Source organism: Labeo rohita, chromosome 2 (assembly GCF_022985175.1).
Source record: "Labeo rohita strain BAU-BD-2019 chromosome 2, IGBB_LRoh.1.0, whole genome shotgun sequence".
NCBI lineage: Eukaryota > Metazoa > Chordata > Actinopteri > Cypriniformes > Cyprinidae > Labeo > Labeo rohita.
Window position 1 is genome coordinate 1,341,565 of NC_066870.1, and position 24,357 is coordinate 1,365,921.

A 24,357-nucleotide genomic window follows, 5' to 3' on the forward strand; every position below is an offset into this window, starting at 1 on the left:
CTGGTTCTGTCTGCACATCTAGATTGGACTGATGAACTGATTAATGAGAATGAACTGATTAATTCCATTAAATTAATATTGATTTAATAAAGATTCATAAACATCTCTAAAGGTGTTTATGTGTAAATGATATTTATGTTGCTGTCAACATTGTGTTTCAGGGTATATGGAAACTGCATGGTTTATACATAGCATATTTAACACACAAAAACAATCTGAAAAACTCCTTAGTCCTTCATAATTACAAATGAATAAACATTTAGATGAAAACAAAATAATGTTGGTATTTGGCTGATCTGAATAAGACATTTTTCTAAATATTTTTAATCAGAAGGCAAATCACCTTCAATTAATTAATAATTAATTTATTAATTAAATAATGTATTTATTATTTTTGGAGCAGGAAAGTGGAAAGTTAGTTGAAACTAAAAGTATTTTATTACTTTAGAGTCTAATTGAACCAAATTTTCCAATTTTGGACACTATATGGGGTATAACTGCATTCAAATAGGAAGCTTAAAATAGGATGGCATGGTTTTTTCCATGCTGCAGCCACATTCTTTTTTATTTCTTGTGTGGAAATACTGGATGAATCTTTGAGGCCTCATTATATTTGAACAATAGAGTTTTGACGGCTTACTTTTCAAAAGATTGCTTTTAATTGTTTCAAACCAGTTCTATAACTTCTTGTTAATGAAAAGCAGTATAGTAAGTCATGAATAAAGAGTGTCAGGACATTTGCTAAACAGTCACTGTCTCAAACAACTATAAAGCGATTATACACACCCAGGTTATAAGTTATTTCAAAAGGCAAAATGTTTTCACCATAGTAATGAGAGTAAGATATACTTGTTAGGCATGATTACAGTCCTGTTTGGTAAAAATAAAAACAGCCACATGGAACAGAGACCATGGTCCAAAGAAAGAGAACAAAGAGGGATGATATTTTATTTATTTATTTATTTTTTTACTATTCGATAAAGAAAACGTCGCATATAGTTTTTACAGCAATATTTACAGTCTAATCATATATGTTGAATTGATTACAATTAAAATCAGTAAAAATTATTATTTAAAATCAGTCAGAGCTAGAAATGTATCTTCATGTTTCCAGCTTCATATGAGTAGAATACTTTCTATGGCCGTTTTTAGTGTATAAATCCTGATATGTGGCATGAATGTGTTTTGTGTATGAATTAACTTATGAAAAACAGCAGACTGGAGATGCAGTTTCTTTGCGTTGTAAGCCTTCCTCATGCTATTGTTTCAATGGCTTTTTAAAAAAAGTGGTGGGGATGACGTGCACATGTAAATGCAACATGCAGCTGTGACCTTTATTTGACTCAAAACGAAAAATGAGTAGGAGTATTGCTCTATACAGCACTTCCTTAAATGGCATCAAATTGAAATGAATATACAATTTTTTCCCTGTACAGCACATTTAGATCTAAATATAAAACACATCTCAAAGTGATAAAAGTTTTAATGTATAATGTATCAAGATTCAGTGTAATTCAACAAGAGGAAGCCAAAACCAAACTATAAAGTTAAAAAGACATAAAAGAGAATATACATTTGTATATTCAACAAAAGTACCACAATTCTCCAAAGAAAACTTAATTGTGAAAAATGCTTTTTTTCTATAAATGCCCCAAAAGCAAATTAGTTATAAATACTGTTGAATACTCATGTCATTTTAACATTTCCACTTCAGTCTCCAGTGACGCCAACAGCACCTATCAGAACTGTCTTTAGCATACTTGAGACAGTCAGATAAGACATTCCTTCTGCCACCACAGAGCCAATAATGGGAATGAAGCTCATAAACACCTCAACAACATCTTCTGATATAAGAAGGGCTGTAGCACCCAGCAAGGCTAATATTGAGCTTGTGCTTATCCCTTGATGTAAAGGAGACTTCATCAAACTCTTCACTTCATGTTGAAAGACTTTAATAGCTAAAAGTCAAAGCTAATAGAGAGACTATGTGTATCATGCTGCAATGCATCCTTGACTCCCACAGCCCTGGGATGGACCGCTAAGACCGCTAAGATAATGCTGGACCCTGAGTCATAGACAAAGCACTTCTGATGCATCATGAGTAAAGAAGGGAAGATTGAGTCCTGCCGTGATGGGACCTCCTTCCAGGAAAGCTTGTATATCCTATCCAACCATAAGTCCAGATCCCAGCTGGGTCAGAGCACATCCCATCCTGCATTTGACATCTAGAATGCCTCCACCTTAAGGTGTCCCCACCAATGTGTCAGCACTATGGCCCTTGGAAGGCCCCTTTCCTTTACCAGACAGGTGTCCAACTGGGACTGACCTTCAAAAGGAACATGATCATGACAGATGCTTCCAGTTCAGGTTGAGGAGAACTGTACGAGGGCAGACTGGCATCTGACTCCTGGTCCAGCCTTAAGCAGTGCCTTCATATTAAGCACCTGAAAATGATGGCAGTTTTTCTGGCCCTTAAAACCCTCCCTCCAGTTCTACAGAGGCACCGCATCTTTGTCCAATCAGACAACATGGCAGTAGTGGCCTTCATACTCTTGGACTGAAAATGGGAATGAAAAGCACACAAACGTCCCAGTGCATGCCTATATCCCTTTTCTCTGGTGCTCCCTTACATCATCAGACGAGTCAGGAAGCTCAGATGCTTGATCCTCTTGGTGACCCCACTCTGGTTCTCCAGCCTCATGGTCGTTTCCACTGAAGAAAGACCTTTTCTCCCAGGCGAGAGCAATGATTTGGTACCCCCAACCTGAGTTTTGGAGCCTTTGCAGCTGCTTGTCACCAACACTATCTCAGAGGCCAGAGCCACAACTACTAGACACCTCTACACCCTTAAATGGTCTGCTTTCTTTGACTGGTGTGCAATCCAGGACAAAGTCCTGTCATCTTGCAACATGTCGTCCATCTTATCCTTTTTACAAGAGTTGCGGGATAAGGGGTTCCATGCTCAAAGTATACTTGGGGATCATCACAGTAAATCACGCACTCATGGCCGGCCAATCTGTAGGAGCAAATGATTTAGTCGTTAAGTTCTTGAGGGGAGGCAAAAGACTCAATCCACCTTGCCCTCATACTGTTCCGACCTGGGACCCATCCACAGTATTCAGGGCCCTTCAATAACCTTGTTTGAACCAATTAACTTGGCTGATTTACAATCCCTGTCACCTAAGATTGTCCTCCTGCTGGCTTTAGCATCAGTCAAGTGAATGGGCAACCTGCTGGTGGTCTCAGTAGCCTAACGATTGCAAAGTCATCCTTAAGCTGTGGCTATGTGCCTAAAGTGCTCTTTACTCCATTCAGGGCACAGGTTATTACCCTTGTAGCTCTTCCTGCTTTAGAGGACGAGCAGGGTGCAAATTTACTCTGCCTGATCCAGGCTCTTAAGGTATATATATAGAACGCTCTAGCCAGTTTCAGCAATCAGAGCAGCTCTTTGTGTAGTTTGGAGGCAGAGATTATCCTACTGGGTAACAGTACTGGTGTATGCCTCAGTAGGCTTGCGCACATCCTGATTCCAGTTAGATGTGTTCCTGGGTCAACATATTTTGTTGACCTTGGAACCACAATTTTTTCCAAAAATGTAAACTTGACTACATCTCTACACCTAAACCTAACCTTACCCATGAGTAATCCCTAAAATCAGAGGAAATGATAGATGAATGACACTGATGTACAAGCACCAAACACGGATTGTAAGCCTAAACTTCACAAAAACTATAAACTGTTTTTTTTTTTTTATCTGATTGGTTAATCACAATGTTGTTCCAGGGTCAACAAAGATGTTAATCCAAGAACATGTAGTACTTGGTAAAATCAGGTTCTGCGTGGGCTTGCAGTGCCCATTGGAGTGAGGGCTGACTCCACTAGGGGAATGGCCACCTCTTGAGCTTTGTCCAGTAGAGTCTTTATTGGAGATGTGGGTGGCAGTCAGCTGGTCTTTGTTGTCTACCTTTGCTAGGTTTTATAGCCTACATTTTGGCAGACTATACCAATATGTACCTCTGGTCACTTAGGGCCCTCACCTTAGGATTGGAATGCCATTTATCCATGCAGCTACACAAACGTTAACAAATCAGGCTTCAGTATTTAAAGAAAGCATCTTTCTCCATAGCATGGTAAATGCAATGCTCGAACCAAGGTTACATTAGTAACCAGAGTGTTATACTTAAAGGGGTCCTATTAGGCTCTTTTACAAAGTCTTGAGATCGCTGATACATGATATTATTGTGCTAATTTATTTAATTATTTTACATACTGCCCAAAACAAGCTCCAGAAAAAGGCAAAAAGCAGCATAACATTAACATTATCAAGGAACATCATCACTGATTAGCCGAGCCTAGTCTAGTGCAAGTTTATGCATTTTAAAAAACACTTGCGTTATAAGTGAAGCTATATAGACTGTATGATGAATAAATGTCTTACCACACACTTCGCACTTCTGTGGCGCGTTGCTGCTCTGAAGCGGCCACTCTAGTCAATGCTTGTGTTTATACCTGCCACGCTACGGCTCGTTGAAGTGGCTCTCCGCGCTGCATCACTAAAGTTAAGCTAATTCCCCACCTTGTCCCTACTCACCCCCCAACCATTTGAAATTCCATAGGTGAGATTTCTTTTAATGATATTCTAATGGACAGCATTGTGTCACCATAACATACAGAAAACAAACTCTGTAGCCATTCATTGTAGTTCTTGAAAAGGGATTTTCTTTTTAAATGAAAAACTTTGACTTTGACATTTGTAACTTTGTAGATTTTTTATGTCCAAACATACACACCACACACTTGACTAAAATTCAAAAAGTGAAAAAAAAAAAAACATAATAGGACCCCTTTAACAGTTTTTTTTGATTAATTGACAGATTGTTAAATGTCTAAACTGAGCTGAATTCACATGTTAAAAAGATCATTCATCAGCTAATACAGCAGAATTTATTGCAGTTAATTTTGGGTCAAAGAGACTTCAAATTCCTCAATTTTCAGTTCCTTTAAAATTTACTGAATGGTAAATCTTCATAAAAACAAGACATTCAATTATTCTATAGAATTTATATTGGGTACATCAATAAGGAAGGTATAATAATTTCTTATGGGTATCAGCTCAAAGGGGTGGAAGGAATTGAAGAATGGATGAATATTTAATGTCTTAATATTTACTTCTGGGTGCTCTTATGAGTATTTTTTACCTTTGATTATCACTATAGTCTGTGTTATTAGAAAGAAAATGAAGAAAGAATATGCCAAAAGAAAAACTTCTGGAGATAGTTCCCTTCAGGGTTGAAATTACATCAAGCCAGTAAACTTCAAATGTTCATGTAAGGATGTGAAGAATGACTCGGGTTCAGTGCTCAGGGTGGAATATTTGTTTTAATAAAAGTCCATCTCTACAAGTAGATGTTTTAACAAGCTGGATCTCATTTTGTTCCTTTTCAGGTAATTATTTCATTGACCCAATTAACCTCAGACCTCAACCTGATCAGTGAAGTAAATTCAGTTAACCTCACACTAAATTAATGAAGATCTGTAACTTCTGCACAAATAATTTTGTGAAAGACAATACTCAGTAAGGCATGTTTGAACATTTTTCACATTTTGAATCAAAAATGACCTTGTAAGATTAAAAAGGGGCAATAATTTAGCACTCAGTACCTGTTGAGATCTTAAGGTCTAGTTTCTTAATTTTTTGGCAATTTTGGGCAATGCTTCTTTGTGTGCATCAGTGCAGTTTTGGAATGGGTGAATCTCCTGCCGCACTGACGGCACTGAAACGGTTTCTCTCCAGTGTGAATTCTCTCATGGTCTTTTAGGGCTCCAGACTGTTTGAAACTCTTGTCACAGTGTGAACACTTGTACGGTTTTTCTCCAGTGTGGATCCTGCGGTGCACTTTCAGCTGAGTGGCTGCAGTAAAGGCTTTACCACAATCTGTGCACAAATACTCTTTCACACCAGAGTGTATTTTCATATGGTCTTTAAAACGTAACCGCCATGAAAAACTCTTTCCACAAACAGAGCACAAGTAAAGCTTCTCTTTAGTGTGAGTTTTCATGTGAGCCTTCAGGTCTGACTCCAGAACAAACCTCTTATCGCACTGATCACACTTAAATGGCTTTTCTCCAGAGTGAAAGAGTTTATGAATTCGGAGACTATTTGACCATTTGTAACTCTTCCCGCACTGATCACATGTGAACGGCTTCTCTCCAGTGTGAATTCGTACGTGACTATCAAGGTGAGTTTTAGTTGAAAAACTCTTCTCACAATGAGGACATGAGAATGGATTTTCTCCAGTGTGAGTTCTCATGTGACGATTGAAGTGGTCTTTACGTCCAAAACTTTTTTTCACACTCAGGGCATTTGAATGGTTTGTCAATACTGTGAACGCTTAGGTGAATGTTAAGGGTTCCTCGACTTGCGAAACTCTTTTCACACTGCTGACACTCAAACGGCTTCTCTCCGGTGTGAATCCTTATGTGAAGCATAAAGCATCTTTTACGTGCGAAGCTCTTTCCACACTGAGGGCATGTGAATGGTTTCTCTCCAGTGTGAATTCTCATGTGTTCTTCAAGGTTTCTTTTACTTGTGAAGCTCTTTCCACACTGATGGCATGTGTCATCATCATCAATCTCCTCCTTAATAAACTCCATCTTTATGTCACAGCTCATTGTTATGCGCTATGGGTGACTGTATCTGGGGAAAAAAAAAAAAAAGTAATTACACATGCATTACTCCATAAACTAGGACTGAAACAGTTAGTCAACATTATCGAAAATAAACAATTCTCAAATGTATTTGAAATGTTTTTTGATCTCATATGACCGAATAATGGGGTCTGCAATAATGCAGTTTGACCAGTGTGGTGCTGTAGTGGACCCTCATGTATGTTTAAAAACCACAGTATACTTTGGGGTTAAGTCCAGGCTGTGATCTACAGGGGTCTGAAGCCCCTAAAGAAGGATTTTATCCAACATAAATATCACCTATAAACACTAAAACCCTGATTGTTTAATTACTGAATATATCAACCATTTTGACCTAATTGAGTCAATAATTCAGTAAGCCAACCATAAAGACCGTCCCTGCATCCCAATGTTCATAATATCCATCCTAAATGACATTAGAACAAGAGTGTCCCAAAGCACAGTATGTTGAAAATAGTATGCCAAAAGTACCCGTGTGGTCTACTATTTCCATGCACACTCTAATCCATTGTACACAGATAAAAAGCATTAAAAAATCTATAACCATTACAGATGTGTGGGACCGGCAGTAAGTAGAAAGGTTTAGATATAGGGGTTTGAATTACTAATAATCAACATTTAACCTGGTAAAAAAATATATTTATCTAATGTTTTCTGTGTTGTATTTCATCTCCAACAACTTGAACTTTTATAAACATTTGTTTGGCCATTAACCTTTGAATGTATCATTATGCAAAAAAAATTCTTCTGCATGAAAGACCTTTTAGTTTTATATTTAGAGCATTGTTGATTTCCAGAAAATAACTGTATATTTCCGTATTCACTTGCGTTTTTGTATGCTGAATCAACATACTTCCTTCTAAAGCTACTTTTTTGCAACGTCTTACCTTTAATAATGATTTTAATTATTCAGCACAATGTGCCATTTGATTAACCTAATTAATTTAAGATTAAACATTAATTGGATTAACTAATCAGCACAACGTGTAATTAGACTAACAATTTTAATACATAAGCTCAAACTGAAGCTTGGCTTTTATTTTAGAAATAAATCTAATTTTACTTTTAATGCCAAAAAGAAACTTGTAGAAGCTTACTAACTGTGCTTGATTATGGTGATATATTATTATACAAGCATGCAGCCTCCTTTATCTTAAAAAGCCTTGATTCAGTATACCATGCTTCACTACTTTTTATTACAAATGCAAAATCCCAGACTCATCATTGCATTTTTTATGAGATGGTGGGATGGACATCATTAGCTATATACGTAGAAAACAGCACTGGTACATTTTTATCTATAAAGCAACGTTAGGTAAACTTACAGGTTATCTCTGTACTCTTCTTTGTCTTTGTTCTGGCATTTACCAGCTACGCTCTTCCAAGTGTTTGCTTTTTAACAAACCTTGAGTTTGTACAGAACTGGGGAAACCTGCATGCACCCTGGGCATGGAATAATTGGCAAAAAGATCCAAATCTAAATAATTTAATTTAATACAAATTTAATAAAGTCATCATAAAGAGAGTGGTACTGGAAGCTTATGTTTAAATATTATTGTAATGTGTAGTTGTTGTATTTTAGAATAGTTTTACTATATGGCTGCTACCTTGACCAGGTCTCTCTTGTAAAAGAGATTTAAAATCTCAATGAGACTTCCGGGTTGAATAAAGGTAAAAAAAATAAAAATAAAAATAAAAACATAATTTGACATAAGATGATGCACACAACATACAGAACAGGCCTAAACTATCACAAAAATCCACTCAGATGTAGTCTAATTACTGTTATTGGCAAAATCCCAAAATCAACATTTCTTTGCCAGTATTGCACTCCTTGCTTGCTTCGGTAGCCTATAGTCTATTCACTACTGCAATTAAAGTTTTATTTTTTTATGATGCTCGAGAACAGCTGCAAAGTTTCAGGAGTGGCAAGTGTATTTAAACAGGTTTGCAAACTCTCACGGCACCCAACTACATTTACATTTGAATTTATATTTTATATTTTATTAAATAAGCCAGTACAAACTGATTTGCTGGTAAATTACCTTAATTTTAGGCCATTTTATGTAGCCATCTAATCAGCATAGATGTAAAGGAAAGTTAATACAGGGAATGTTTGTGTGGGCAGTTTACAGGATTAAGATTAAAAATGTCACAATGTAAAAATAACCTGTTAGATCCAAATAGAAATGTGTGGTTGATTCAGCTCCAGCATGGGAACCAAAGCAAACCTGATAGTTTGTGATAGTTGTTAGTCTCTAATGATAAGATGTCTTGAGAGTTCATTATTATATTTTTAAAAATATATCAGGGTGGCCCATATATCTCTGTTGTTGTCTGTTTTTTCTTTCTTTCTCTCTTTCTCATATTTTAATATTCATTTGTCTGTATAGTGAGTGTGTTATAGATCTGTGTTTTATTGGTTGTTTTCTCCTCTCCTCACTCCCACTTTTCCACAGCTTTTCTTGCCTATTTCTTAAATCTTTTTCAAATCTGAGGTGTGAACGAGCAGTGCTGAAACAGCTTCATGACACTTTGAACACGGAGTGAATCCGCGAAACTCCGTGACTGAATCCTCTGACACCAGCACTAATGAATCAATCGATCTCTGCTGTTTCCAGCACTGAGTCCACTGTAGTTACACAGAAGTTAAACTGAACTAAAACCAGCACTTACCAAACACACAGAACACCTGAGGACTGAAGAGTTCGCGCTGTTTGTTGTTGTTCTTTTTCTTCTTGTGTTGTTATTGGCGGAGAACAAAGACATTTAGGATGAATTACCGCCACCTGCTGAACTGGAGGTGTGGAGTGTTACTACACAAAAAAGTTGTGAAAAAACTAATATGAAGTCGAGACACAAATGATCACAAAGAAGAAAATATCAAAAATGTACTAAATTTAGGGCAAAGTGTTGTTTAATCGCTTTCTAAATGAAATGCTTGATGAAATACTAAATATATCACTACTAAATATATTGTAAAAACTTATATATTGTAAAAATGTATCGTGAAAGGCGCTATACAAATAAATATGAATTGAATAGAATTGAATGAAATGCTTTTCAGAATAAATGCTTTCTTCCAGTGCCACCTAGTGGCTGTTCGAAATGTCAAAAGCCCAAAGTATACTTTACTTTACTATACTCAAATTAAAAATGTTTCCATAAATTAAGTTATAGAAACTCCTCATATATTGTGCATTTATTTATTTATTTTATTTTTGTTTGTTTGTTTGTTTGTTTTTTTAATTTCCCCCAAACTGAATACTTTTTGGACAGTCAATGGTAGTTTGTTAAAAAAAAAAAAAAATAAAAAAACAAAAAAAATACCGCCTATACTGCAGTGAGCTGAATGAACACGTCAGGAAAAATTACATGAAATCATTAATCAGTTTCTAGAATGGGAATGATTGCAGAACTTGCTAAGGAATATCTTAGCAGTTTCACATTTTACTTTTGCCTAACTTTTGAGGATTTTTTCACACTTTGATTATTATTGTAGTGTGCCCTGCACCGCTTACCGTAGTAATTCTGTAAGTAAATTAAAGTGGTTCAGTTCCAGAATAAAAATATACAGGTAATGTACTCACCCAGTTGTCATCCAATATGTTTATGCCTGTCTTTCCTCACAACAGCACAAAAAAAAAAAAAAAAAAAAGTTTTTCTTCATATAGTGGACTTGTATGGTGCCTGTGAATTTAAACGTCCAAAATGCAGTTTAAATGCAAAGGGCTCTGAATGATGCCAACGGAGGAGGAAGGGTCTTATCTAGCAAAACGATTGGTCATTTTCTAAAAAAAAAAAAAAAAAAAAAATGCATATATTTTTTAACCTCAAATGCTCGTCTTGTCTAGCTCTGTGATGTGCATGCATACTCTGTGTATTTCTGGGTCAATACAGTCAGTGTATGTTGAGAAACTCCCATCTCATTTTCTCGTCCAACTTCAAAACCGAATAGACAAGACAAGCATTTGAGTTTTAAAAAGTATGTAAAGTCTGCGTGTGTGTGTGTGTTTTTCTTTTTTGAAATGACCAATTATTTCACTAGATAAGACCCTTCTTCTTCGGCTGGGATCGTTTGAGCCCTTTGAAGCTGCATTTAAACTAGATTTTAGAAGTTCAAACTCAGGGGCACCATAGAAGTCCACTATATGGAGATAACTTCTGAAATGTTTTCCACAAAAAAAAAAAAAAAAACAATTTGTTTACGACTGAGGAAAGGCATGAACATCTTGGATGACAATGGGGTGAGAACATCAAAATGTTTCCTTAAATTATGTTCTAGTAACAGGTGACATGAAAATAAAATTCCAAAAGAAAAAAATTCAAAAAAATTCTAGTTCCCTTCAGGGTTGAAATTATATAAAGCAAGTGAACTCAGAATGACTCAGGTTCAGTCCTCAAGGTGGAATATTTGTTTTAATAAGTGTCCATCTTTACAAGTGAATGTTTGAACAGAAACTGGACCTCATTTTGTTTATTTTCAGCAGCAGTGAATTCTAGAAACACAATTACAGTAATTCAAGTGTGAAACAATGAATATGTGTAACTTTACTACAGATCATTTATATTTTGTCAAAGACGGCATGCTCAGCAAGATGCATTTTCACATTTCGAATCACAAATAACATTAGAAGATTAAACAAGGACAATAATTCAGCTCTCATTAATCGTTGAGCTCATAAGGTCTTGTTTCTCCACTCATACTGACTTTAATTTAGGGCAACGCTTCTTTGTGACAATAATGTCTGAATCTCCGGCTGCACTGAAAGCACTGGAACAGCTTCTCCTCAGTGTGAATTCTCTCAACGTCTTTTAGGGCACCAGACTGTTTGAAACTCTTCTTGAGTTTTTCTCCAGTATGGATCCTGCGGTGCACTTTCAGCTGAGCAACCGCAGTAAAAGCTTTACCACAATCTGTGCTCAAATATTCTTTCACACCAGAGTGTATTTTCAGATGGTCTTTAAAACACAACAGCCATGAAAAACTCTTTCCACAAACAGAACACAAGTAAAGCTTCTACTTTTTGTGATTTTTTATGTGGGTCTTTAGGTCTGATTCTGAAACAAACTTCCTATCACACTGATCACACTTAAACGGCTTTTCTCCAGAGTGAATGAACTTATGGACTCGGAGACTGTTTGACCATTTGAAGCTCTTTCCGCACTGGTCGCATCTGAACGGCTCCTCTCCCGTGTGAATTCTCATGTGACTATTAAGGTGGCTTTTAGTCAAAAAACTCCTTTCGCACTGAGAGCACGTGAACGGTTTCTCATTAGTGTGAGACTTTAAGTGAAAGCTAAGGCTTCCTCGACTTATGAAACTCTTTCCACACTGCTGACACACGAACGGCTTCTCTCCGGTGTGAATCCTGATGTGAACCATATAGACTCCTTTCTGTCTGAAGCTCTTTCCACACTGAGGGCACGTGAACGGTTTCTCTCCAGTGTGAATTCTCATGTGCTCCTGGAGGTTACTTTTACACGTGAAGCTCCTTTCACACTGAGGGCATATATAATTAATCTCCTCTTTAACAGACTCCATCTTCACAACGTCACAGCTCGTCGTTATGTGGCATGGAGGACCGAATCTGAAAAAAGGAGAAGAAAAAAAGGAATTACATTACTAGGTCTGCAAAAATAAGATTCTCAAGTACAGTATGAACATACTATATCAGAAGTTAAATAGACATTTTCTAAATATTTTTAAGATGTTTACTTTTTAAAGACTGAATTATTGAATGTTTGTACACAGCAGATGCTTTACTTTGTTATTCTAACTGAATTTATTAAATATATTAATTAAAAGAAATAGAAATAGGAGGAAAACATCTTCCCTAATATAAAAGTTCATTTCTGTCACTGTTGTGAACTGACCACTGCACAGAAAATGTAGCATATGAAAAGATTTGTGCATCAGCTGTACAGGCCTAAATCACAAAAATGCACAAAATTATTGACAAAATCCCAACATCCCAAGATTTAATTTTATGCCACTATTGCACAGTCACACTCTTTGCTCACTTTTGTATATAAAGTATTTATTTTTAATGAGAAGCAGCTGCAAAGTTTCAGGAGTAACAACTGCATTTTAAATAGGTTTGCAAACTCTCACGCCACCCAAATACATTTACATTTGATTTTATATACGTATTTTATTAAATAACCCAGTAAAAACTTGCTGGATTTGCTGGTAAATGACCTTAATCTTGGGTAATTTTAGGTAGCCATCTCATCAGTACAGACAGTAAGGAAAGATAATATATGGATTGTTTGTATGGGCAGTTCACAGCATCAAGATTAAAACTGTCAAAAATTAAAACAATTAATTTTTAGATCCAAACAGAGGCGTTTAAATCTGATTTAAACACGGAGTGAATCCGCGAAACTCCGTGAATGACAGAAGAAATTTTGCGATGAAAATAAATCTTTAAATGTCACCAAATATCCTCTCAGCACCCGAACTAATGATCCCTCAATCAATCTCTGCAGTTTCCAGCTCTGAGTCCACTTTGGTTACAGGGAAACAACTGATACACATTAAAATTACTCACAACATCTAAATCATAAGAACACTGATTAAACTGAATTAAATCCAGCACTTACCAAACACAACAGAACAAGATAAGAGAACTGAAGAATTCCGCTGTTTGTTGTTGTTCTTCTTCTTCGTGTTTTGTTATTGGCGGAGCGCAAAGAAGTTTAAGATGAATTAGCGCCACCTGCTGAACTGGAGGGGGCGTTTCGATGTGTAAGAACAAGAGCTTGAACTGTTGCTACACAAAAAGTTTAACCAATATGAACACAAATCACACAGAAGAAAATATCAAGAATATACTGAAATAACCGGTGTTGCAGTTGTTTTCTTCCGATGTCACCTAGTGGACATTAGTGCACATGCGCGGTGTCCGAACCGTCAAAATGCACTTCACTTTTGTAGGCTGTTAATAAACTCAAACAATTAAAAATGTTTCATTACACTATGTTATAAACACCTATATATATATATATATATATATATATATATATATATATATATATATATAAAAATATACTTCACGGACATGAGATGTAACCACAAATGGAATGGCCCACTTATATACAGCCTGGTTTTGAGCTTATATTTTTTTTTACAGCTCAAAACCAGGCTGTATATAAGTGGGCCATTCCATTTGTGGTTACATCTCATGTCCCCAATCACACTACTACAGGTGTATCTCAATAAATTAGAATGTCATAGAAAAGTTATTTTATTTCAATAATTCAACTCAAGTTGTGAAACTTGTGTATTAAATAAATTCAGTGCACACAGACTGAAGTAGTTTAAGTCTTTGGTTCTTTTAATTGTGATGATTTTGGCTCACATTTAACAAAAACCCACCAATTCACTCACTATCTCAACAAATTAGAATATGGTGACATGCCAATCAGCTAATCAACTCAAAACACCTGCAAATATTTTCTGAGCCTTCAAAATGGTCTCTCAGTTTGGTTCATTAGGCTACACAATCATGAGGAAGACTGCTGATCTGACAGTTGTCCAGAAGACAATCATTGACACCCTTCACAAGGAGGGTAAGCCGCAAACATTCAGTGCCAAAGAAGCTGGCTGTTCACTGAGTGCTGTATCCAAGCATGTTAACAGAAAGTTGAGTGGAAGGAAAAAGTGTGGAAGAAAAAGATGCGCAACCAACCGAGAGAACCGCAGCCTTGAGAGGCTTGTTAAGCAAAATCGATTCAAGAATTTGTGTGAACTTCACAAGGAATGGACTGAGGCTGGGGTCAAGGCATCAAGAGCCACCACACACAGACGTGTGAAGGAATTTGGCTACAGTTGTCATATTCCTCTTGTTAAGCCACTCCTGAACCACAGACGACGTCAGAGGCGTCTTACCTGGGCTAAGGAGAAGAATAAACGGACTGTTGCCCAGTGGTCTAAAGTCCTCTTTTCAGATGAGAGCAAGTTTTGTATTTCATTTGGAAACCAAGGTCCCAGAGTCTGAAGGAAGGGTGGAGAAGCTCATAGCCCAAGTTGCTTGAAGTTCAGTGTTAAGTTTCCATAGTCTGTGATGATTTGGGGTGCAATGTCATTTGCTGCTGTTGGTCCACTGTGTTTTTTGAAAACCAAAGTCACTGCACCCGTTTACCAAGACATCCCTGGTGAAAAAACCAGCATATGCTGGTAGGTATGTTTTGATGCTGGAATGCTGGTTAGGTATGTTGTGATGCTGGTTTAAGCTGGTCAAGGACCAGCACGAACCAGCAAAGGACCAGCATAAACCAGCTAAGGACCAGCATAAACCAGCTAAGGACCAGCATAAACCAGCTAAGGACCAGCTTAAACCAGCATCAAAACCTACCTAACCAGCATTCCAGCATCAAAACATACCTACCAGCATATGCTGGTTTTTTCACCAGGGATTTTAGAGCAATTCATGCTTCCTTCTGCTGACCAGCTTTTTAAAGATGCTGATTTCATTTTCCAGCAGGATTTGACACCTGCCTACACTGCCAAAAGCAGCAAAAGTTAGTTAAATGACCATGGTGTTGGTGTGCTTGACTGGCCAGCAAACTCACCAGACCTGAACCCCATTGAGAATCTATGGAGTATTGTCAAGAGGAAAATGAGAAACAAGAGACTAAAAAATGCAGATGAGCTGAAGGCCACTGTCAAAGAAACCTGGGCTTCCATACCACCCCAGCAGTGCCACAGACTGATCACCTCCATGCCACGCCAAATTGAGGCAGTAATTAAAGCAAAAGGAGCCCCTACCAAGTATTGAGTACATATACAGTAAATGAACATACTTTCCAGAAGGCCAACAATATACTAAAAATGTTTTTTTTTTTTTTTTTCAATTGGTCTTATGAAGTATTCTAATTTGTTGAGATTGTGAGTGAATTGGTGGGTTTTTGTTAAATGTGAGCCAAAATCATCACAATTAAAAGAACCAAAGACTTAAACTACTTCAGTCTGTGTGCACTGAATTTATTTAAAACACGAGTTTCACAATTTCAGCTGAATTACTAAAAATAATTGAACTTTTCCACAACATTCTACTTTATTGAGATGTGCCTGTGTATGTTGAAAAAGCCATCTTTTGTTCAAAAATGGTCATATACAACCCTGGTTTTCAGCTGTGCAAAACTTTTGTAAAGTTGCTCATTGTAGTCTGCATTTAAGCATGAAAATTACCTGATATATAAATATATAAATATTAATTAGTTTTGCCTTCAGTAAGATTAGGTTATCAAGACATTTGGGTGTGTGCTTAAAAAATAATAAGTGTTTATTGTGATATTACTTGTTTTATTTGCACAGTATGATGATATTTCCTCTAGAAGCACATGGATGAAACACTAGAAGTTGTTCTCTCTCTTTTCCCTAATATTGGTTAAACTAGCAAACCTGTGGTCAAGAGTGGATTAATTGAGTGTCTTATTGAAGTTGTAGTTGAAGTTGAAGTGTTATTGCAGCAATTTTTTTTAACAAGACAATTTAACTAAAACTTGTTTTGTTTATGAAAATATGATTCTAAACATACTATATGCTCAGGAGTTCTAGTCTTCCATGTTGAGTATAGGCCCAAAACACTAAAAATGTCAACTAAGTTACCTGTCAACTGTGTTACCCAGTAAAGGTAACATGGTGGACAGTAGCAAACATATTCCTACAGATCACCTTTATTTATATAGCACTTTATACAATATAGATTGTTTCAAAGCAGCTATGTAAGGTCATGTTTGGGTTTTTGGGAAACAGGAAAACTTTTTTCTTCACATTGTCAAATTCTAAATGTAACGTTACCCCTAATTGTATAATGACCCACTGAAATTGATACTAAAATAAAAAATATTGACACTATGGTGTGTTTTATTTACCAGTTATGCATTTTTAACAAAAAATAATGCATACGATATGTATTAAATTGGACGGATTGCCTTTGTTAGTAAATAACTGGGTATAAAAGACATATTTTCCTGCTCATCTGAAGACACGCAAACAGGACTGCGTTTCCCAAACGTACCATAAAGTGTTGATGCTTTTGGGATTGGCAGCTCAGAACAATATTATTTCACAATAAACAAATTAAAATTGTAGCCTACACTGTGCAATTACATTTATTAACATGTTCTATTCTGTAATGTTTATATAAATCACACACTGTCAGAACAAAAAGGCTGCATTTTATGCATGCAACTATCACTGCAGTCCCTTATGAAAATGAACCATGGTTTTATTAAAGTGACCAGTTTAACTATAGTATTTGTAGATTTCCATGGTTACCACTACAGTAAACATATTTTAACCACGTGTAAACAAAAATATAACCTAATAAGTTGCAATTAAGGCATATTGAATGCTAAAATGCATTTCAAATAAAAATGTAGGTGGGTATTATTACCCATTTTGCTCTTAGTAATTTAATAAATGTAATAATTTAAAAGTGTAGTTTAGAAGTATCGGATCGGTATCACCGATACTGGCCTTTAAAAGCATCAGTATCATATTGAAAATAACATAGGCGGTATCGCTCATAGCACATGCGCAGGTGACACATTCGAACCGTCAAAACACACTTCACTTTTGTAGACTATTAATAAACTCAAACAATTAAAAATGTTTTGTTAAATTATGTTACAAACACCTGATATATATTATGCATTTATTTAATTTATTTATTTATTTTTAATTTCCCCAAAAACAGGCTGTATACAAGTCACATTTTTAACAGACTACAGACAGTAGTTAGACATAAGTTCTCTGTTTCACTTAAGTTTTTAAAATCCAGCCTAAACTGCAATGAGCTGAATGAACACGTCAGGGATCATTAACAAATCAACAAATCATTAATCAGTTTCTAGAACAGAAATGATTGTAGGTGGAAGAGACTCGTCCCTTAAACATGGTGATCTGCTCAGATTCCTTTCTGTTACACTGAAATTTACTGAATGATAAATCTTCATTGTGACAAGACATTTTATTATTCTACAGGTCATATTAACAGGGAAGGAATAATAATAACTTCTTATACGTTTTATCTCCCAGTGGGGTGGAAGGAAATGAATGGATGATTATTTCATGTGAGTGAATAGAGCATACTACAGTAAATCAGACTAAAGACTAAGGTGCTGTTGTTTTGTACAGCTACAATAATCAAAGAGCACAGTTTGACGCTGCAGAACTTGCAAAGGAATATCTCAGCATTTTCAGTTTTTACTTTTGCCTTTTATTTTACCTTTGATAATTATTGCAAGCTGCCGTGTTTTGTTACTGTAGTAATTTAGTCAGTAAATTAGTAAATTCACTCATTGACTGAAGTAGGTAACATGAAGAGAAAATACCAAAAGAAAACATTTCTGAAGATGGTTCCCTTCAGGGAAGTTCAAAACTGGATCTCATTTTGTTTCTTTTCAGCAGCAGTGAATTCTAACATCATTACAGTAATGCAAGTGTATGAACAGTCATTATGAACATTTGTAACTTTACTATAGATCATTTATTTTATGTGAAAGTCAGCAGGCTCGTTTAGGTTATGTCTGAACATTTTTTGCATTTCAAATCCAAAATAACAGGATAGAGTAAAACAACGGCAATAATTCAACTCTCATTAATCGTTGAGCTCTGGAGGTCTTGTTTCTCCAGTCACACTGACTTTAATTTTGGGCAATGCTTCTTTGTGTGCATCAGTGCAGTTTTGGAATGGGTGAATCTCCTGCCACACTGACGGCACTGAAACGGTTTCTCTCCAGTGTGAATTCTCTCATGGTCCTTTAGGGCTCCAGACTGTTTGAAACTCTTGTCACAATGCGAACATTTGTACGGTTTTTCTCCAGTGTGGATCTTCTGGTGCACTTTCAGCTGAGTGGATGTAGTAAAGGCTTTACCACAATCTGTGCACAAATACTCTTTCACACCAGAGTGTATTTTCATATGGTCTTTAAAACGTAACCGCCATGAAAAACTCTTTCCACAAACAGAGCACAAGTAAAGCTTCTCTTTAGTGTGAGTTTTCATGTGAGCCTTCAGGTCTGACTCCAGAACAAACCTCTTATCGCACTGATCACACTTAAACGGCTTTTCTCCGGAGTGAAAGAGTTTATGAATTCGGAGACTATTTGACCATTTGTAACTCTTCCCGCACTGATCACATGTGAACGGCTTCTCTCCAGTGTGAATTCGCATGTGACTATCAAGGTTGTTTTTAGTTAAAAAATACTTTTCACACTGAGTACATGAGAATGGATTTTCTCCAGTGTGAATTCGTATGTGACTATCAAAGTGGCGTTTAGTCAAAAAACTCTTTTCACAATGAGGACATGAGAAAGGCTTTTCTTCAGTGTGAGTTCTCATGTGACATCTGAAGTGGTCTTTACGTATGAAACTCTTTCCACACTGCCGACATGCAAACGGCTTCTCTCCGGTGTGAATCCTTATGTGAAGTATAAAGCATCCTCTACGTGCAAAGCTCTTTCCACACTGAGGGCATGTGAACGGTTTCTCTCCAGTGTGAATTCTCATGTGTTCTTCGAGGCTTCTTTTACTTGTGAAGCTCTTTCCACACTGATGGCATGTGTCATCATCATCAATCTCCTCTTTAGTAAACTCCATCTTTACGTCACAGCTCATTGTTATGCACTATGGATGACTGTATCTAAAAAAGAAAAAAACAAACAAACAAAAAAAAAAACGGAATTACACAATACAATTATCAACAAATATTTTTTGGCTTGAATAGTCTTTTGACCTCATATGACTGAATGTAAGGGTCTGCGATAATGTTGTTTAACTAGTGTGGTGCTGTAGCGCTGAAACGCAGATGAGCCAATGGCAGTTGAGTATCAGTTGCACAGAGAACAGAACTCTGACATCTTTAGGTTTCAGCGCTATAGAGAAACACTGGAAGATCTGAAGCTCTCATCAGTTTGATGGGGTTTATGCTACAAAAAAATAAAACAATGTGTTTGAGGTACTTGTAACACCGATTCTAGGTATCCTGTGAGGATAGGCAATAGAATTTGGAATTTATTTTATTATTCAACATTAATTTTCTGGTTTTCATTCTCTCATTAAGTAACAATTTTCATCTGCTCAACAGAACATTAATGTCATCTTGTGCTTCAGCAAGGTTTCTCTGGCTGAAACTAGCTAACGTTGAAGTTAGTGAGTCCATCCTAATGTGGAGCCCTAAATTGCAAACTGTTCTCACACCATGTGCTGTGTAGGTCAAAAACACATTTGGGTCATTGACATATAAAGATTTTCGACATGCCAATTTTAGAATAAAAAAAATAATATCTATTGCAATTGTTCAAACATTAAGAATGTTGTGTACACATAAATTCATATGAAAATGCAAAATCACATGATTTTAGTGTTCTTTCATCTCAATGAATTGGCCATAGCCTTAAAAAATGTCATGTGGTGTGACCATGATTTATATTATAATTAATTGTTAACATTTTTTAGCTGTTCTCAGTAATTCAAGTTTTTAGAAACAAAGTATTTGCATTTATTTTAAAATTTCATAAATAATGATCTTAGAATTTTAGAGTTGTCTTCTTAAATGTAGTTAGAATTTATTTTCTTTTAACCTGTAAAAAGCCTATTAGAATTCAGTTATATGGGGTTTGACATACTAATAGTAAACATTTAACCTGGTAAAATATTTATTTAATGTTATCTGTGTTATATTTCATCTGCAACAATGTGAACTTTTATAAACATCTGTTGAGACAACGATTTGCCGCCACCCACTGGTGCTTTTAGTTTTAGTCAAATAAATGTTCAAATTGACAGCTCTCAATTATATGGTAATGTTGAATGGCTATAGTCAAAGGTTTATAGAGACATCAGTAGTATTGGCATCAGTGATACTCGCCTTCCGTCACAAAAAAAGATGCCATTAAACAAATACTAAAAATATAATGTCTTTATTTTGTTTGTACATTAATTTGAAGATTGAATGTGAAATTATTGTGATATTAAAGTATATTTATAAACTTTACTGTTAGGTGGGATTAGTCACAATTAATTTCAGCAAAAATGTGCGATTAATTAGTTTTGTTTGTTTTTTAAAATCGATTGACAGCACTACGTATCTTTAATAATGAATCAAATTAATCAGCACAATGTACTACTAATCACTTAATCTAATTAACTTGAGATTATTACATTATTTGGATTAATTATACATAGATACACAAAATCATCTGGTCAACACAGTTTTAGAGTGTTTGCTCATCTGCAATGTGCTGTCAGACACTTAGAAAATGTCTTTAAGATGTTTATGATTTAGAATGCATGTAAAACTGACTTTTTAAAGATGATCTTTGTATGCAGCAGATGCTTTAGGTCACTGGTCTCTCTGCACAGTTCAGCTCCAACCCTAATCAAACACATCTGATCCAGCTAATCAAGGTCTTCAGGATTACTAGAAACTTCCAAGCAGGTGTGAGTTGAAGCTTGTTGGAGCTAAACTCTGCAGAGCTGCGGCCCTCCAGGAATTGAGTTTGAGACGTGAAGTGCTCTTTACCAGACCTCTTTAGGACTTTGCCTGTGTTATCTGTGTTCCGCAGTGCAAAGATGAAGATTTTGTTGACACTGATTTAATTTGGTAACATCCCAATTTAATTAACAGAATTGATTGAATAAATGTAAAGAATTTATCATACGATGATGCAACTAACATGGTTAGAAAAAGGGGGCAGATATTTCATTTTTTCGTGTTGCTGGGTCATTCCTTGTCAAATCAACAAATTTTCAGAAACTCAAATTTTTGATTTTGTTAATATTTTTTCTAAAGAAAGACAGACATGTATAATGACGAAAGCCACAATATTATGAATATTTATGAGGTCTGAGTAATCCACTATTTTGTAGAGACGTCAAACTGGCAATTTTAAAAAGGTAAAAATGACTTCAGAAAGATGGCAGCATCCTTATCTTACTTTTAGAAAAAACTTGAAAAGTGCTGTTTCCACATTTTTGAATGGTCATCATTGGCTATTAATCTCTGTGTAAACATACGATAATGATGCTGCCATCTTTCTGAAGTCATTTTTACCGCCCGTTACTTGAATCTGAATCTAAGGTGACAAAAATCCGTTTTGACCTCCCTCTACAAAATAGTGGATTACTCCGTAAATATTCATCCACTGCATGTAGTATTTTGCCTTTCATCACTATTCATGTGTATCTTTCTTCAGAATAAATATTAGCAAAATCGAAAATTTGAGCTGGGGACCTTGAGTTGAGTTGACAAGGAATGACCTGCTCTTCTACAATCTATTCACTATTTGAATTAAAGTGTTATTTTTCATGACACTAGAGGAGCAGCTGTGAACTTTCAGGAGAGACAACTGCATTTAAACAGGTTTGCAAACTCTCATGCCACCAAACTACATTTATATTTCATTTTATACTTATTTCTTATTAAATAAGCCAGTACAAACTGACTTGCTGGTAAATTACCTTAATCTTAGATCATTTTATCTAATCATCTAATCAGCACAGATAGTAAGGAAAGTTACTATAGGGAATGTTTGTGTAGGTAATTTACAGCATTAAATGTTCAAATTAAAATGTTCAAAAATTAAAAATTATTTGTTAGATCCAATCAGGGCATGTGGCTGATCCATCTCCAGCCTGGCAAATAAAGTCAACACCACTAAACTCTGAGTGACTGAAAAATAATCTTGAAATGCCATCAAAAGCCCTCCTGACACAGAACTAATGATCCCTCAATGAATCTCTGCAGTTTCCAGCACTGACTCCACTTTGGTTACAGGGAAACAACTGATACACATTAAAATGATTCACAACATCTAAATCATGACAACAATGATTAAACTGTAGTAAAACCAGCACTTACCAAACACAACAGAACAAAATCAGAGGACTGAATAATTCATGCCATTGTTGTTGTTCTTCTTCTTGTGTTGTTACTGGCGGAGAGAAAAGATGTTTACGATGAATTAACGCCACCTACTGAACTGGAGTGGAGTGGAACGTGTTCCTACACCAAAAAAAAATTAAACTAATGAAGTCGAGACACAAATGATCACAAGAAAATATCCAGAATGTATTGAAATGTACGGTAACCGCCAAAAGTGCAATGCTACACTTTTGTAATACACTCAAATAATTAAAAATAAGTTTCTTCATATTATGTTAGAAAAACATTTAATCAATCGTGGGTTGTTAAAAACAGCTTAAACTTTAATGAGCTGAATTAACAAATCATTGATCAGCTACAGAAATCACTGTAGTGCATTTTAAACACTGTTGCCAATTTGCTAGATTTAGCAACATTTTCTTCAAAAAGCACCTAGCAACAAATTTAGCTATTTTAAAAAAAAAATTGGCAACTTTCAGGAAATGTGACTGAAATGATAAAAAGGCACACATTTTCCCTCTAAACTGCACAAAAATGGAAATCAAAGGTGTCTGGCAGGACACATATCATGTGAATCAAGCTGCTAGATAATAATTGTTCATTTATGATAACACCTTGTTATTAGTTTCTACCTGCACTTGGTGATCAGTTAAAAAAAATGTAGAAAAATGGCAAAAAGCACTGGTAATGTTGAAGTTGTAACCTGAGAACACAAAATACAGTGTGTAATTTTAAATTTAGGTAAAAAAAAACAAAAAAAACAAAAAATCAATGCATCAGTGCATTGTGCCCTATTTTAGAGGCTTTTCGTAAAGGAGAAGTCCACTTCCAAAACAAAGATTCACATATAATGTACTCACCCCCTTGTCATCCAAGATGTTCATGTCTTTCTTTCTTCAGTTGTAAGAAAATTATGTTTTTTGAGGAAATCATTTCTGCATTTTTCTCCATATAATGGACTGATATGGTGCCACGATTTTGAACTTCCAAAATATAGTTTAAATGCGGCTTCAAAATCACAAATGCGGTTGTAAACGATCACAGCCGAGGAAGATGAGCATTTGAGATTAAAAAGTATTTAAATTGTATTATTTTTTATAAAAATAACCAATCGTTTCGCTAGATAAGACCCTTCTTCCTCGGCTGGGATCGTTCACAGCCAGAAGTTCAAACTCGGGGCACCATATCAGTCCATTATATGGAGAAAAATGCTGAAATGTTTTCCTCAAAAAACATAATTTCTTTACGACTGAAGAAAGACAGACATGAACATCTTGGATGACAAGGGGGTGACTACATTATCTGTAAATTGTTGTTTTGGAAGTGGACTTCTCCTTTAAAGTGTAGAATACTAACTACTAATACAGTGCTTAAGAATATAATTGTTCAGAATGTATAATTAATAAGAAAATACATCAAATGTAATTCTATGCTCTATTATTCTTTGCATTGATTACATAATTATATCATCACAACATCATTTAGCAAGAAATTCTCTTGCCTTTTAGCAACTTTCCCTGAAAATAAGTTGGCAACACTGATTTTAAATATAATGATCTGCTCAGATTCATTTCTGTTCCTCCTAAATACTCAATGATAAATCTTAATTGTGATAATATATTTTATTATTCTACAGACTTATACAGGTCATATTAACAGGGAAGGAATAATAACTTCTTATGTCTTTCAACTCACAAAGCATTGAAAGGAAATGAAGAATGATGATTATTTCATGTGAGTGAATAGAGCA

At 35.6% G+C, this 24,357-nt stretch overlaps 2 protein-coding genes and 1 pseudogene across 2 annotated transcripts; all 3 read right to left on the bottom strand.

The window, feature by feature from the left end:
• Positions 1–5,360: 5,360 nt before the first annotated feature.
• LOC127173801 (zinc finger protein 501-like) lies at positions 5,361–9,478 on the bottom strand. The gene is made up of 2 exons (XM_051123780.1): positions 9,385–9,478; positions 5,361–6,697 (listed from the first exon to the last, which is right to left on the bottom strand). Exon 2 carries the CDS (start codon positions 6,309–6,311, stop codon positions 5,688–5,690), a length of 624 nt encoding a protein of 207 aa, XP_050979737.1. The 5' UTR covers positions 6,312–6,697; positions 9,385–9,478; the 3' UTR covers positions 5,361–5,687.
• A 1,630-nt stretch (positions 9,479–11,108) lies between these two features.
• LOC127173719 (gastrula zinc finger protein XlCGF49.1-like) lies at positions 11,109–13,455 on the bottom strand (annotated as a pseudogene).
• Positions 13,456–17,394: 3,939 nt separating this feature from the next.
• LOC127173557 (gastrula zinc finger protein XlCGF8.2DB-like) lies at positions 17,395–22,715 on the bottom strand. The gene is made up of 2 exons (XM_051123524.1): positions 22,584–22,715; positions 17,395–19,364 (listed from the first exon to the last, which is right to left on the bottom strand). The coding sequence occupies exon 2, from the start codon at positions 19,337–19,339 to the stop codon at positions 18,356–18,358; it is 984 nt and encodes a 327-aa protein (XP_050979481.1). The 5' UTR covers positions 19,340–19,364; positions 22,584–22,715; the 3' UTR covers positions 17,395–18,355.
• Between the last annotated feature and the right edge of the window lie 1,642 nt (positions 22,716–24,357).